The sequence below is a fragment of the Oncorhynchus nerka genome, linkage group LG10 (genome assembly GCF_034236695.1).
Source record: "Oncorhynchus nerka isolate Pitt River linkage group LG10, Oner_Uvic_2.0, whole genome shotgun sequence".
In the NCBI taxonomy this organism is placed as follows: Eukaryota; Metazoa; Chordata; class Actinopteri; order Salmoniformes; family Salmonidae; genus Oncorhynchus; species Oncorhynchus nerka.
In genome coordinates this window covers 57,071,622-57,087,278 of record NC_088405.1, presented here as the reverse complement: position 1 = coordinate 57,087,278, position 15,657 = coordinate 57,071,622, and the positions used below count along the sequence as shown (strand labels likewise).

The following is a 15,657-nucleotide window of genomic DNA, read 5'->3' as shown; positions in this document are numbered from 1 at the left end:
ACTACTGCACTCTGCAGACAACATAACATGACTACAGACAGCTCTCAGATCAGATGAGCAACAGCTACCATCACATGTAGTGGCTCCTCAACATGTGTCTGACCCCTTCAACCCCCCCGTTTGGGCCAGCTGTGCTCTGGCTGTCTTGTCAGCCACCCCGAAGGGGAACACACATACACACAGAGGGGCAGAGCCCTGCTGTTCCAGCCAGGCCCCAGTAGTCCTGCTCCTATCCTCTGCCTTAATGTATATAGGTCATCATCATTCCAGGAACCGTGAAAGACAAACGGCTGATGAACTGGGAGCTTTCTCAACCTCAGAACAGAACAGCACTCACACACACTCACATACACAAGCTTTCCCCCTGCACACACTCTTAGATAAAAGGGTTCCAAAAGGGTTATGCTGCTGTCCCCATAGGATAATCCATTTTGGTTCCAGGTAGAACCCTTTTTAGTTCCAGGCAAAACTGTTTTGGGTTCCATTTAGAACCCTCTGGAAAGGGCTCTACAAAAGGGTTATACCTGGAACTAAAAGGGTTCTACCTGGAACCAAAATGGGTTCTTCAAAGGATTCTCCTATGGTGACAGCCGAAGGAACCCCAAGCAACTTTTTTCTAAGAGTGTACAATTAAGCCATTTTACATATGCTAAGAGTGCAGGTTCTCCTTTTGTGTAGTATCTCATTGGAGTCTGGTTTTCTGGTGTGTTTTTAATGGATTTGAGTATGATGTTAAGAGTTTTGGAGTGGTGATTTCTCTGTTGTTCAGAGAAATTGGATATAATGTCATGGTGACAGACTCAATTAATAATTCATATCCACCATCTTGGCTGTAGCTGAGTTTAAAATGGCAGCGCAATAACACACTTCAGAAACAATGCCTTCAAACGCTTCACCTTTACACCCCCTACCCCTCTAATTGCACACAGCCAAGACACAACCCCCACCTCCTTATTCTATACCCACACACACACACACCCCAGACCCCCTATTCTGCCCCCCACCCCACCCCACACACACACCCACGCTCAGTACCCCTCAGCTCATATCCCTCACCAAACAGACTCTAACTCAGCATCACCCAATGACCAACCCAATGTAAATGGTTCTAAAGGCTGAGGCCCACATCCCTCCCTGGATGATGTGTATTGCTGCAGAGGGCAGAATGGCATATAGTTCATATAGCTGAGAGAGCATAGTATTGTGTGCCAGAGGTGGGACCAAGTCATTGTTTTACAAGTCACAAGTAAGTTTCAAGTCTTAACACTCAAGTCCCAAGTCAAGACAGGCAAGTCCGAGTCAAGTGTCAAGTCAAGACCGACAAGTATCAAGTCAAGTCTCGAGTCCTAAACTTTGTGTTTCGAGTCCTAAACAAGTCATCATGTGCTCTTCACCAAATGTAATACCATTTCATATTTTTAACAAGAGTAATAGTTAGCATATTACATTTACTCAAATCATGAATGTTTAAAAAAAAATCTATGTATTATTACTTTCCAAATAAATGTTATATTTCCATGGAAATACATGGGTAGCCATGAGAAAGACCCCACCCCCAATAGTGATCGACTATCAAGGATCGCTATGGGGCGCAATCGGGCAATGTAGGCTTGCCCAACCTTAACACACACACACACACTATCTCTCTCTCTCTCTGTGTGTGGTTACAGTAGGCTAACGTATGTCAATGGTTCTAGGAACAGCAGTAACATCAGGCAAGATTTAGGCTACCAACTGCCTGGCCAGTTGTAGCTCAATCTTGGGTGCAATGATCACATTCCTGCACTGACTGACTGTGTGGAGGCTCATTGATTTAACGTTACGTTAGCCTACATGCTACACTAGTAAAGTTATAAATTATATAGCTGTCAGCTATATTAGCCACGACTTACTGTTCTTTTTGCAGCTTCAAATGTCGAACAAAGTTGGATATTGTTTCGCATCCGTCTGTAATTTTCTTCCCGCATGTTCTGCAAGTTGCAATCCGTTTTTTTGTTGATACAGCATCGTCTTTATGTCCGAAAATAATACTTTTGGGTATCATCTTTCCAAAGGCTCCATCTGAATTCACCCGCCGACGTTCCTCTGCACTGCCACGCACAACTTTTTCTCAGCTGGCACAATTTGATTGGCTGCTGTCCGATTCAAACTGTAATCCATTAAATGAAGAGTTGATGTGCTGCTCACTTTTTTAAATAGCATAATTTTAAATATTTGGGCTTCGGGAGGGTATTAAGTCAGGTCGAGTCAAAAGGCTCAAGTCCAAGTCAAGTCATGAGTCATTGCTGTTAAAGTCAAAGTCAAGTTGCAAGGCATCATACATGTGACTCGAGTACACACCTCTGCTGTGTGCTGCATTGCAGAGTCTGCAGTCAGGGCTAGCTGCTCCTCTGCAAATGTACAATCCTTACATTCATTATGAATGTATAGGGAGAAGGGGGCATGTTTATGTGTGTCTATGTTTTTATGGCCTTCTCCATATTTGTGGTTGCCAAGACAATTAATGCAGTTTTCAAGATAGGTTACTTTCAAAATACAGAAATCTGGCCCCTATCTTGAAAACTTGATCGCTGACATGCAAAACATTTTGGGACTAAATCAACATGATCGATCAAAAGGGAAATGGAAAGAGACAATACACTTTCAATATTGAATGGCACACAATTGTCAATGGTTTCAGGCAAATCAAATGCTATGTACCTTATTGTATTTGAGTTCTCTAAACAACCTGGTGGGCCAGTACACACAGCTGGCTCCTTTTGAAATGCTACGACCTAAAGCTCTACTTTACATTCAGCTCGGTAAATATGCAGATCCACTATGTTGATACAACAGGGGATAATATGGATGTATCTAATGAGCATATGTGAATGTGTGTTTTGTGTTCCAGCTCGGTCCATATGGAGGAGTCGTCAGTGATGCAGGGAGCCCAGGGGATGCTGGTCCAGAACTGGCCCACAGTGTCCAGCGCCGCAGGTGAGATGTGTTGGCCTGGGTGGGTGGGGGTCAAACGCACACTGAGTTTCTCTGCTGCCAGCTGGAGGCGCTCTGCAGACACAGTGGTGTGAAATGACAGCAGATAAATAGGAATACGGAAGGCAGATGGGAAACACGCAGGTGACCTTTTAGAGTCCCCCGCCAGAGGAGTGTTAAGCATTAGCGCTGAGACTCCAGGGGCAGCATGCTTGAAAGACTAGATGAGGGCCAATGGCAGACATCGACACAATCTGCCAAAATAAAAGAGCCAATGAGAGGCGGTCTCAAGATGACCAAATCTGGGCTGTTGGCCAGACTTTGAAAGGTGAAGTGAACTGCACAACTTGGTTGTGATGGAGTGTTGTTGGGAGCCGCCAGCTGAAAATAGCCAGTTGTGAGAACAATTTTGGCAATGCCAGTAAGGCATTTAATAGCCATTTATCCATTTACAGCATCTCAGATGATAGAGAGCAAAAACAATCACCTTTGAAGATTATTTTGGGAATCTGACTGTAATGAAAAGAGAAGGAGAGGGAAAAGTAGGAAGCAAGTGAGAGAGACAGAGAGGAACAACATGATCACAGTTGACTGGTAAGCTCCTGTGGTTTAAGTTCAGAGGGTGTGTCAGAATGCCTGGGCGGTGGTTTGATGTTCCTGTCAGCTGCCTGCCTCCTCTCTACTGCCAGCCAGCCCAAGCTGAGCACTCATCGATACGCTGTCCAGTGACAGGGGTTAGAGCACAGGTGTAGAACTCTAGGGTGGGCGATTGATCATCACTGTGACGGACTGAAGTTTGTCTGTATTTGTGTATATTTGTGTATATGTGTGTGTGTATGTGTGTGTGTGTGTGTGTGTGTGCATACAGGCATTTAGAGGGGGAAAGAGAGGGAGAGTGAATAGGGCGATTGAGAGAGGGAGAGAGGGTGAGAGGGTGAGAGTGAATAGGGCGATTGAGAGAGGGAGAGAGGGAGAGAGTGAGAGTGAATAGGGCGAGGGAGAGAGGGAGAGAGTGAGAGTGAATAGGGCGAGGGAGAGAGGGAGAGAGTGAGAGTGAATAGGGCGAGGGAGAGAGGGAGAGAGTGAGAGTGAATAGGGCGAGGGAGAGAGTGAGAGTGAATAGGGCGAGGGAGAGAGGAGAGAGTGAGAGAGTGAGAGTGAATAGGGCGAGGGAGAGAGTGAGAGTGAATAGGGCGAGGAGAGAGGGAGAGAGTGAGAGAGTGAGAGTGAATAGGGCGAGGGAGAGAGTGAGAGTTAATAGGGCGAGGGAGAGAGGGAGAGAGTGAGAGTGAATAGGGCGAGGGAGAGAGGGAGAGAGTGAGAGTGAATAGGGCGAGGGAGAGAGTGAGAGTGAATAGGGCGAGGGAGAGAGGGAGAGAGTGAGAGTGAATAGGGCGAGGGAGAGAGGAGAGAGTGAGAGTGAATAGGGCGAGGGAGAGAGTGAGAGTGAATAGGGCGAGGGAGAGAGGGAGAGAGTGAGAGTGAATAGGGCGAGGGAGAGAGGGAGAGAGTGAGAGTGAATAGGGCGAGGGAGAGAGGGAGAGAGTGAGAGTGAATAGGGCGAGGGAGAGAGGGAGAGAGTGAGAGTGAATAGGGCGAGGGAGAGAGGGAGAGAGTGAGAGTGAATAGGGCGAGGGAGAGAGTGAGAGTGAATAGGGCGAGGGAGAGAGGGAGAGAGGGGATCTAGCTATTGATATGCTCTACCTGGCTGCAGTTTCTTTGCTGCGTATGGAAAACCTTCAGTCTATGGTCTGCCAGAGAATCCAATGCTCGGGGAAGGCAGAGGACATGCAGAGTGTCCTGGAAGATCATCAGGACTGGCTCAGTGCAGAGAGGGATCTCATGCAGGGTTAGGAGGTGCTTAGTGTTACAGGCTAGTATGTTGCCGGGTCAGAGCGTTTTCATAATAAGGGAAGTGAGTGCAGCCTTGTGGCTTAGACACATGTAGCACGATTGGCTTTGTTTCAAAATGTTGTATCAGGCAGTTTTGGAAGTGTAAAAGAAAGAATACATAGGTTCAGTATATTGCAACGGTATGCATGTTGCACCTTGAATGGAGAGTATACTTCCTCACTGTGACTCATTTGAGTTACCTGCAGAGAGAGAGGGGGGGGGTACTGTTGGATGAAGACCAGACACAGAGGTAGATAGAGAGGGTGTTGAATAAGGCATGGCAAGACGGCCGTGATGTTTAGGTTGCTAGTGGAATTCTGAGTCCTTTGGGAGAGGATGAAAGAGCGAGAACAATAAGAGGCACGGTAAAGGAAAGAGAGGTATGGGGGTTCGGAGAAAGAGAGAGGTTTAGGATTGGCAGGGCCCTGCGGTAGCGTTGTTGCTAGGGAACGCCATGTGACTTGTTGCTGGGTAACGCTGTCTAACTGAGAGATTGCTGCAGCAGCACCACCCTCCATCAGCAGGGAGTGGGCGAAGGCAGTTTCCACAGCAACCATTCATACCCTGAATGGAGGATATGGACGATGAGAGAGAAACAGAGAGGGGGGGAGAGAAATGGTGAGATGAGTAGAGAAGGATAGTGTTAACAGAGGAAAGAGAGGGTAGTCAGAGATGGAGAGCAATGAAATTGGAGGTAGAAAAGGAAGAAGGATATACAGTACAGTGAGCTTTAAAGATGGAGAAAGATGTATTCACGAAGAATGGTGCGACACCACCCACACCCGCAGAATAGAATAGCATAAGAAGAAGAAAACACACACAACATGCACACGCACTCATATTCACAAACCTTAATATAACACATGATCCATAAACTGGGTTGCATGTTTGTAGACCGGAAAGAAGAAGAATGGGTTGAGAGTAACCCAGATTGGACCAGGGATAATGGACTTAGAATGTAGGACACTGAAACGAGGCTAGAACCACCCCAGACAGCTGGGTACCATGGCAACCTCCTTACAGAGAGCTATAGTAACCTGCTAACCAGCAACCGCAGCGTGTGCCTTTTTAATGTGATCTTTGCAGAGGGGGGAAATTGGCTGTGATCAGGGAAGAGCTCCAAATAAGCCTCCATATTACTGGAGATACAAAGTCACTGTACGTGCAGAGCATGTCAAGCCTGCTCCCGCATAGACCCCGCAGAGAATCAGACTTACAAAAGACTCTGCCACATCTTCCATAGTGTAACATCCTGCAAACTCTCTTATGTAGGAGAGAGAGAGAGAGAGAGAGAGAGAGAGAGAGAGAGAGGAAATAGGTGTAGATCTGTTTGTTGTTCTCTATCAGTAGGTGCAAATTAGATGAACACATTAGATCATTCTATGTTCCCACACTTTGGGGCGAACTCAACTGGCCTACATTGAGAAAAGAATCAACACACTCAAAATGATGTTGATCAAGTCTAGGACCAGTACAGGCTACCCTCCAGGCTACATAATCACAGTGGGCTTGAGGGAAGCAATGTACTCCAGGTGCAGTAATAGTGTTGTACTGTAATAACTGTGTCCTGAACTGATCAGCTTCCCCACACTGACCAGACACAGATGTTTCATTCAGTTTCTACTATGAAGTAAATGTTATGGCTGCGTTCTTTTCAGTCAGATTGGCTCCATCAAGCCCTAGTGAAGCCAAAACGCTGAAGAACGTAAAGGACTGAAGCGTGAGTCAGAGTGGGTCTGTGTGTTGGTGCCATTTGATGTACTTTATATCTGAACACTCGTGTTGTTTGCATGCTACAGTCATCACACGCGTGGACACACACACACACACACACACACACACACACACACTTGAATTAGGAACTCCAGCCATTTCATAATTAACCTACAAATGAAAAACAAACAGAATCTATTTTCAGGGCCTGAGTTTGATCTAAATAAAAACACAGGAAAAAAGTAGGTCAGAGCCCAGAGAAGTTGGTGTGGGCTGAGAGCACTGTGTCTGCTGAGTACAGACACCATCACATCACTCTCTGTTTGTCCTTTTCCCCTTTTTGTTATATTTTTCTGCGTCTTTCTTCACCCCAAGCGCTCGGTCCCTTCGCATGCCTCTCTGTCTCTCGCCTGCTGATTGTATTCACATCTCTTTCATATCTTCCATTATACTGTATCCTATATGATAGGAGCATTGTGTCTCACGTTCTCTTAGTACTGCAGCTCACCCTCTCCAGGCTCTTTTGGTCTTTCATTGTCTCATCCTCTCGCCCTGCTTCTCTCTCTCTCTCTCTCTCTCTCTCTCTCTCTCTCTCTCACTCTCTCCATCACATTCATGCTTGAATATTGTATGAGATTTCTCCCTCTCTCCACTACTGTGTCGAGTCCTTGTGAGAGGGTGTTGAGAGTAGGATTAGATTAGTGCTGGGTTTTCACACTTCCTGTCGTCCTTACCTGCTAATTCCCATCACATCAGAGTTAAACATCCCTCTCTGCCGTTAAAGGTCTTGCTAGTCTACCTGTGTGTTCTCAGCAACACCACTGGCTGATAAAGTTCTACTCCCTGCAATCCGTTTCCCCTTCGTCAGTTTATCAGTGTGCCTCTGGCTCTAACTTAGACGTTTTGCTTATCTGTGCTGTATTACAGATGTAGTAATACTTTACCTCTGCCAGAAATAGGAAACGGAATAAGGCTCAATTTATGGGTGGTAGAATTTGCTGGTGTTTTCAGAATCTCACTGTGAAGATGAAAGTAATGTTGGCGAAGATGATAAAGATGACATAGCTCATCCCTTTGTGTTTCTCTCTCCCTTCTTCTATCTCTGTCTCTTCTCTTCCTCTCTTGTAGATGGTGAGGGGGGCGAGCTGTCCCCTCCGGTTGGAGCTGGCATCGACAGTAACAGCTGGCACTTCCGTTATGGGCCTGGCCCTGGCTACGGCCCCCCTCAGGTTCTGAGGCCTGGAGAGATCCCCCCCGAAGCCTTCATCATCCCCGGCTCCCCCGCCATCATCTCTATCCGCCAGGGCCAGGGAGGAGAGGATGACAAGAGCGACTTCATCACCTTCGGCAAGAAGGAGGATGCCAAGAAGAAGAAAAAGAAGAAGAAGGACAAGAAAGACAAGAAGGACAAGGGGAAGGAGGATGTGGACGAGTAGAGGAGAAAGGGGAGATATGAAAACAGAGCTACCAACTAATGTTCAAATAACAGATGCAAGACAAAAATCCAAGTGTATATTTTAGAAGCAGGAGAGCCTCCCTGTGGTGTGTTTGCATAGTTAAGTCTGTCCAGCCAAGTACCCATTAGCAGAGGCCTATCTCTATGAAACAGCCAATTGTAGCCTCTGCCAGGTTGGCCCTCCGAGGCTTCCATACCTCTGGGCTATTAAACAGGCTTCATACGGGATGTAATAGGTTGTCATTAGCAAGACATTTGCTGAAAGAAAATACTGTTTCTAATCAAACAAAAATACATTTGATTAGAAGAACCTTTCCACAATGACGATTATGTACTCAACTTTCCCTGCCCCACTCTTTCATGTATAAAATGCCATATGTGAGAGAAACCTCACACACCATTTTAATGCCATTACTATGACTAGTGTTACAGTCCTGCCAGCCACCTCCCCAAACTGGCCTGATAATGGGATGCTCTTCCCTGGCCATTCATGCCCCATGTTGGCATCTCTGTCTTTACTCTGCCCCCTGTCTCCTCTGATCTCCTGATTGGAGGGGGAGAGGAGGAGCTCAATCGGACAAAGAGTGAAACAAAGGCTCTCTTCTCCAATAACATGGAGGCCTTGTGAAAAAAAAAAGGAATTACACAATAGTTATTTTATACAAAATATAAATAAGAGAAAGTGACCCAAACAAGACACCTGACATCTGTGTATGTAGTGTACGGTGAGCTGTGTGAGATTAGAATGGGTTGAGATTAGTGTTGGCCGAGATTGAAGGCTGGATTAGACTGCCCAGGTTATTTTCAGTGCGTGCTGAAGCCGTGGTGTTACATGCCTGGCACGGTTGGCACTGTTGGCAGCACAGGGCAGCGGCGAAATACCTGGCCCCATCTCCTCACCTAGAACAGACAATAGGTCAGTGGGGCCTTGAACCCACACAACCACAATAACTACCACACATACGCTCACACTAGACAGTCAGGGCTGCCATGCACACACCTCTCTGGATACTATAGATCTCTAACCCAGCCAAAAGGCTGGGGCATAGCAGTGGCCTCTTTGCTATGGATGTGTAATAAACTCAGCAAAAAAAGAAACGTCCTCTCACTGTCAACTGCGTTTATTTTCAGTAAACATAACATGTGTAAATATTTGTATGAACATGACCAGATTCAAAAACTGAGAAATAAGCTGAGCAAGTTCCACAGACATGTGATTAACAGAAATGGAATAATGTGTCCCTGAACAAAGGGGGGGTCAAAATCAAAAGTAACAGTCAGTATCTGATGTGGCCACCAGCTGCATTAAGTACTCCAGTGCATCTCCTCCTCATGAACTGCACCAGTTTTGCCAGTTCTTGCTGTGAGATGTTACCCCACTCTTCCAGCAAGGCACCTGCAAGTTCCTGGACATTTCTGGGGGGAATGGCCCTAGCCCTCACCCTCCGATCCAACAGGTCACAAACGTGCTCAATGGGATTGAGATCCGGGCTATTTGCTAGCCATGGCAGAACACTGACATTCCTGTCTTGCAGGAAATCATGCACAGAATGAGCAGTATGGCTGGTGGCATTGTCATGCTGGAGGTTCATGTCAGGATAAGCCTGCAGGAAGGGTACCACATGAGGGAGGAGGATGTCTTCCCTGTAACGCACAGCGTTGAGATTACCTGCAATGACTACAAGCTCAGTCTGATGATGCTGTGACACACCGTCCCAGACCATGACGAACCCTCCACCTCCAAATCGATCCCGTTCCAGAGTACAAGCCTTGGTGTAACGCTCATTCCTTCGACCATAAACGCAAATCCGACCATGACCCCTGGTGAGACAAAACCTTGACTCGTCTCTCAGCCTATTGCGGAGAGTCTGAGCACTGATGGAGGGATTGTGCATTCCTGGTGCAACTCAGACAGTTGTTGTTGCCATCCTATACCTGTAACGCAGGTGTGATGTCCAGATGTACCAATCCTGTGCAGGTGTTGTTACACGTGGTCTGCCACTGCGAGGACGATCAGCTGTCCCTCCTGTCTCCCAGTAGCGCTGTCTTAGGCGTCTCACAGTACGGACATTGCACTTTATTACCCTGGCCACATCTGCAGTCCTCATGCCTCCTTGCAGCATGCCTAAGGCACGTTCACGCAGATGAGCAGGGATCCTGGGCATCTTTCTTTTGGTGTTTTTCAGCGTCAGTAGAAAGGTCTCTTTAGTGTCCTAAGTTTTCAGAACTGTGACCTTAATTGCCTACCGTCTGTAAGCTGTTAGTGTCTTAACGACCGTTCCACAGGTCGTTCCACATTGAACAAGCATGGGAAACAGTGTTTAAACCCTTTACAATGAAGATCTGTGAAGTTGTTTGGATTTTTACGAATTATCTTTGAAAGACAGGGTCCTGAAAAAGGGATGTTTCTTTTTTTTGCTGAGTTTAAATGGCAGGAACGTTGCTTGTTGCTTCATTTCTGTTCAAGTCTGATCCCCCAGCTTCAGTCATTGAATGTTTAATAGTCAATGTTCAATAGTTCTTAAAGCCCCGCCCCCTTACCCTGCCGGCATTGGTGCTTGTCGGATTCGCTCGCACGCCTCCTCTGTTAACCCCTCTAGCGTTACTCCTCCTTCCTCTGTTCACCATATCCAGGAGCCCTCTTAACTTCTGATGACGTGCTCCTCCTTAAACACAGCAACAGTGTTATCCTGTATAAGACACACACACACACAAATAAAACACACACACACAGTTTTTGTTAGCTTTAACCAAGCCTTGGTACTGAAACAACAAGGTTCCTATCACTCCTACAGAATTCTAGTTCATTTTGGGGACAAGTTGCCATCCATTCCACTAGTTACACACAGGGTAGTGGGGGATACAGGGTACTTTATGGACTGGCTTCCTTCTGTCTAGATAGAGATAAAAAGAGGGATGGAAGATGGTAGAGGGAAGGAGAGAGAAGTGGAATTGTTGTGATGGGCAGTCCAGTCCACAGACATACCCCAGAGAGCTTAGTTGCTGTGTTAAACTCTTTACTCATATTCTGATGAAAATGAAACATCAGCATCATTGAGTTGGGGGGGGGGGGGTGGATCTTCACTAGAATAGAGCATCCCCAAGATGAACTCAAGATGTGCAGGGGCTAATTGCACAACATCTCCTACTCAGCTCTCTGTTTCCTCTTCCTGGCTGCTATCTGACCAATCAGAGGGACAGAGGGGTGATGCTAGCGCTGCTATTGGACTGAATCCCCCCATATTATACACATGCTCCCCCTTCAGGTGTGAATCATTGCTGTCAGATCACTAAGGGGCTATTTGCATGTTATAAGCAGAGGAAACAGATTCTATATATAGATCTATAAAGGTAGATACATTTTTTCATTTTCTTAAACCATTTATCTCAAACTCAGAGACATTAATATTGCCTCTGTTGAACTATACATACTCACTCGCAAATACACACACATGAACACACATACAATACATATACACATACTATATATTCATAGACAAATCAAACAGGAATCACTTTTGTATCCTGTTGAAATTAAATGAAAATACCTTCTAAATATACGTAATGCTGTAGTGTTATGCTATAAAATGCTATTTTTTGTTTACGCCCTTAGGATTTTTGAAGATTACAAAATCAATCCTTTACGTTGTGTTAAGCTATGAAATGATGATCAAACAACCACTGTACTAAATCATTTATTCACCTTCGATATCTATCCCGAACCCCCTTTAAAAAAAATTAAAAAACATTAAAATTGAAGGAAAACAAACTCTTAAGAAAGAAAATGGTCCAAAAAAAATCTGAAAAACGTTATGTACTCTCTGCTTGTGTGTAGTGAATGTTTCCTCAGACATCTGGTGCCTGACTGGCACTAATCAGTCGACTGCGACAGTGCAGATCTGTTAATAGCTTTTTTGTACACCTGCTCATCAGTGTAATGGTGATTTCGTGATTATTCTTTTTTATTATTTGATGGATATGGTAACGTGTTTTGTTTATAAATCACAAATAAAATTTTATTTCTTAAATATCGGGAAAAGTTGTCCTTGGCCTTAATTTCAACTAAGAATTAGGGACCCAGCAGCCATATTAGATTGGATTATATTATGGCTTGTAAAAAAATGTCAATAAAAGGAAGAATATCGTACTTGTTCGGAGGATACATTGGCATGAGTGTTTTTATCCACCAAACACTGGCTTCCAAGGCATTATCACTTTTATACAACGGGTTACCAACATATTCAAATAAGGGTTGACATATTTTCATTAAAAACGTTATTTTGATTAATTTATTCATACTATTTCATCCAAGATATAGTCCCGACACAAATCTAGGGTTGCTACCCAAGCCGGCTGGTCGTTCGTTCTATCGGTTCGGTTGTCCAGAGACGCCACCCAGTCGTTCAGTCTTTTTGTTCTGTATCTATGGACACGACCCAGTCGTTTTTTCTAAATGCTCCATTGACATACTGGCTGGCAACGTTCTTATCCCTTGCTTGCTAGCTAGCCAACTACTTACAGCCACGTCAAACAGTGAAGCCATAATAACAACAGTAGCTGCATTTGCATGTGTTTAAGCTGTTTTCTAGTGACATTTATTTGGATACATTCATAAGAATGAGCTCATGATGCGTGATTTCACCTGGCATAGAAAAATGTGCTCTCTCATCAGGACACAGTTGTTCAGAGGATCTTGACAACAACACAGCTAACACAACCACAACAGTACTATAGGACAGCTGGAGATCGAATTTGAATATTGAAACAATGTCGCAAATGTCAGAGAGACGGACAGTAAGGTTTATACAAATCTACACTGTTGAAAATGAAATGTTAGTCTAAAAGAAATGTGAGATAATGTCTAGATGCTTTTTAATAGTGGATCAAGTTTATAAATTGCCTGGCTGGGCTGATGCAACAGTGTATTGTGCAGTCAGATGAAACAGAATAAATATGTATTTTAATATCAAAGATTTAGCAGGTGGTAACTAGTGAAATATACACTGGCTGGAATGCGGTTTTAACCAATCAGCCTTCAGGATTAGACCCACCCATTGTATAAAACAATTCAATTTCTCTTCATGCATTTTTCTGGTTAAGCTAAATCAACTCAAAACAAGTAAATGCCTTTTCTTGGTGAGTGGGATCAACTCAAAACAAGATGTTTTAACAAAAATATCCAGGTAAAGTGAAGGCCAAAATTGTTTCAATTGACAAAAGAAGATCCAAAGTACTGTAGCAACCTAACAGCTACAAAAGACTGCAGAAAGAATAGACTGCAGAAAGAAAAGACTGCAGAAAGAATGGACTGGAGAAAGAATGGACTGGAGAAAGAATGGACTGCAGAAAGAATGGACTGCAGAAAGAATGGACTGGAGAAAGAATGGACTGCAGAAAGAATGGACTGCAGAAAGAAAAGACTGCAGAAAGAATGGACTGGAGAAAGAATGGACTGCAGAAAGAATGGACTGCAGAAAGAAAAGACTGCAGAAAGAATGGACTGCAGAAAGAATGGACTGCAGAAAGAAAAGACTGCAGAAAGAATGGACTGGTGAAAGAATGGACTGCAGAAAGAATGGACTGCAGAAAGAAAAGACTGCAGAAAGAATGGACTGCAGAAAGAATGGACTGCAGAAAGAAAAGACTGCAGAAAGAATGGACTGGAGAAAGAAAAGACTGCAGAAAGAAAAGACTGGAGAAAGAAAAGACTGCAGAAAGAAAAGACTGCAAAAAGAAAAGACTGGAGAAAGAATGGGCTGGAGAAAGAATGGGCTGGAGAAAGAATGGACTGGAGAAAGAATGGACTGGAGAAAGAAAAGACTGGAGAAAGAATGGACTGGAGAAAGAATGGACTGGAGAAAGAAAAGACTGCAGAAAGAATGGACTGGAGAAAGAATGGACCGGAGAAAGAAAAGACTGCAGAAAGAATGGACTGGAGAAAGAAAAGACTGCAGAAAGAAAAGAATGGAGAAAGAATGGACTGCAGAAAGAATGGATTGGAGAAAGAATGGACTGGAGAAAGAATGGACTGCAGAAAGAACAGACTGCAGAAAGAAAAGACTGGAGAAAGAATGGACTGCAGAAAGAAAAGACTGCAGAAAGAATGGACTGGAGAAAGAAAAGACTGGAGAAAGAAAAGACTGGAGAAAGAAAAGACTGGAGAAAGAAAAGACTGGAGAAAGAATGGAGTGGAGAAAGAAAAGACTGGAGAAAGAATGGACTGGAGAAAGAATGGACTGCAGAAAGAATGGACTGCAGAAAGAATAGACTGGAGAAAGAATGGACTGGAGAAAGAATGGACTGGAGAAAGAAAAGACTGCAGAAAGAATGGACTGGAGAAAGAATGGACTGGAGAAAGAAAAGACTGCAGAAAGAATGGACTGGAGAAAGAAAAGACTGGAGAAAGAATGGACTGCAGAAAGAATGGACTGGAGAAAGAATGGACTGGAGAAATAATGGACTGGAGAAAGAATGGACTGCAGAAAGAATGGACTGCAGAAAGAAAATACTGCAGAACGAATGGACTGGAGAAAGAATGGACTGCAGAAAGAATGGACTGCAGAAAGAATGTACTGGAGAAAGAATGGACTGCAGAAAGAATGGACTGCAGAAAGAAAAGACTGCAGAAAGAAAAGACTGCAGAAAGAAAAGACTGCAGAAAGAATGGACTGCAGAAAGAAAAGACTGGAGAAAAATGGACTGGAGAAAGAATGGACTGCAGAGAGAGACACACAAAGACCCCTGAGTCTAATACCTGACAACCCTCAGCAACAGCACATTATACACAACCAGCCCTCTCAACTAACAAGAGCAAATTTCTTTAAAAAGTTGAATCAGAATAATGGTCCTATGGTCCTGTGGACCTAAACTACTGTTCAAAAGTTTGGGGTCACTTAGAAATGTCATTGTTTTTCTTTGCAGCTCTGCCTAGAAGCCCAACATCCCGGAATCGTCTCTTCACTGTTAATGTTGAGACTGGTGTTTTGTGGGTACTATTTAATGAAGCTGCCAGTCGAGGATTTGTGAGGTGTCTGTTTCTCAAACTAGACACTCTAATGTGCTTGTCCTCTCGCTCAGTTGTGCACCGGGGCCTTCCACTTCTCTTTCTATTCTGGTTAGAGACTGTCACATCTGCTCCCGCTCTTCCCTCCCCCTGGCGCTTGAGGGCGCCAGATTGCCTTGCATCACGCTCACCTGCCATCCATCACGCTCACCTGCCCTCACTCGTCACTCGCTTCAGCGTTACTGGACTCACCTGGACTCCTTTATCACCTGTTTATTTCCTCCCCTATATTTGTCAGTTCCCTGCTCTGTTCCCCGCTGCTACAATGATTGTTTTTGTCTGTGTTTTCTGTTTTCTGACGTTGTTTCTGTCTTGTTTTTATGTCCATTATTTATTAAATGTTACTCCCCGTACCTGCTTCGTCTCTCCAGCGTCAACTCATGTGACAGGGACAGTTTGTGCTGTTCTGTGAAGGGAGTAGTACACAGCGTTGTACGAGATCTTCAATTCTTTGACAATTTCTTGCGTGGAATAGCCTTCATTTCTCAGAACAAGAATAGACTGACCAGTTTCAAAAGAACGTACTTTGTTTCTGGCCATTTTGAGCCTCTAATCAAAC

General features: G+C 44.6%; 1 protein-coding gene across 2 annotated transcripts in view; it reads left to right on the top strand.

Moving 5' to 3' along the window:
• LOC115135696 (protocadherin alpha-C2-like) overlaps positions 1-12,074 on the top strand; it is a 35,333-nt gene extending 23,259 nt beyond the window's left edge. For both annotated transcript variants that reach the window (XM_029670669.2, XM_029670668.2), the window contains exons 3-4: positions 2,891-2,976; positions 7,708-12,074. In XM_029670669.2, coding sequence (XP_029526529.2) covers positions 2,891-2,976; positions 7,708-8,015 — 394 coding nt within the window. In that variant the 3' untranslated portion in view covers positions 8,016-12,074. The remainder of the gene's footprint in view (positions 1-2,890; positions 2,977-7,707) is intronic.
• The last annotated feature ends 3,583 nt before the right edge of the window (positions 12,075-15,657 follow it).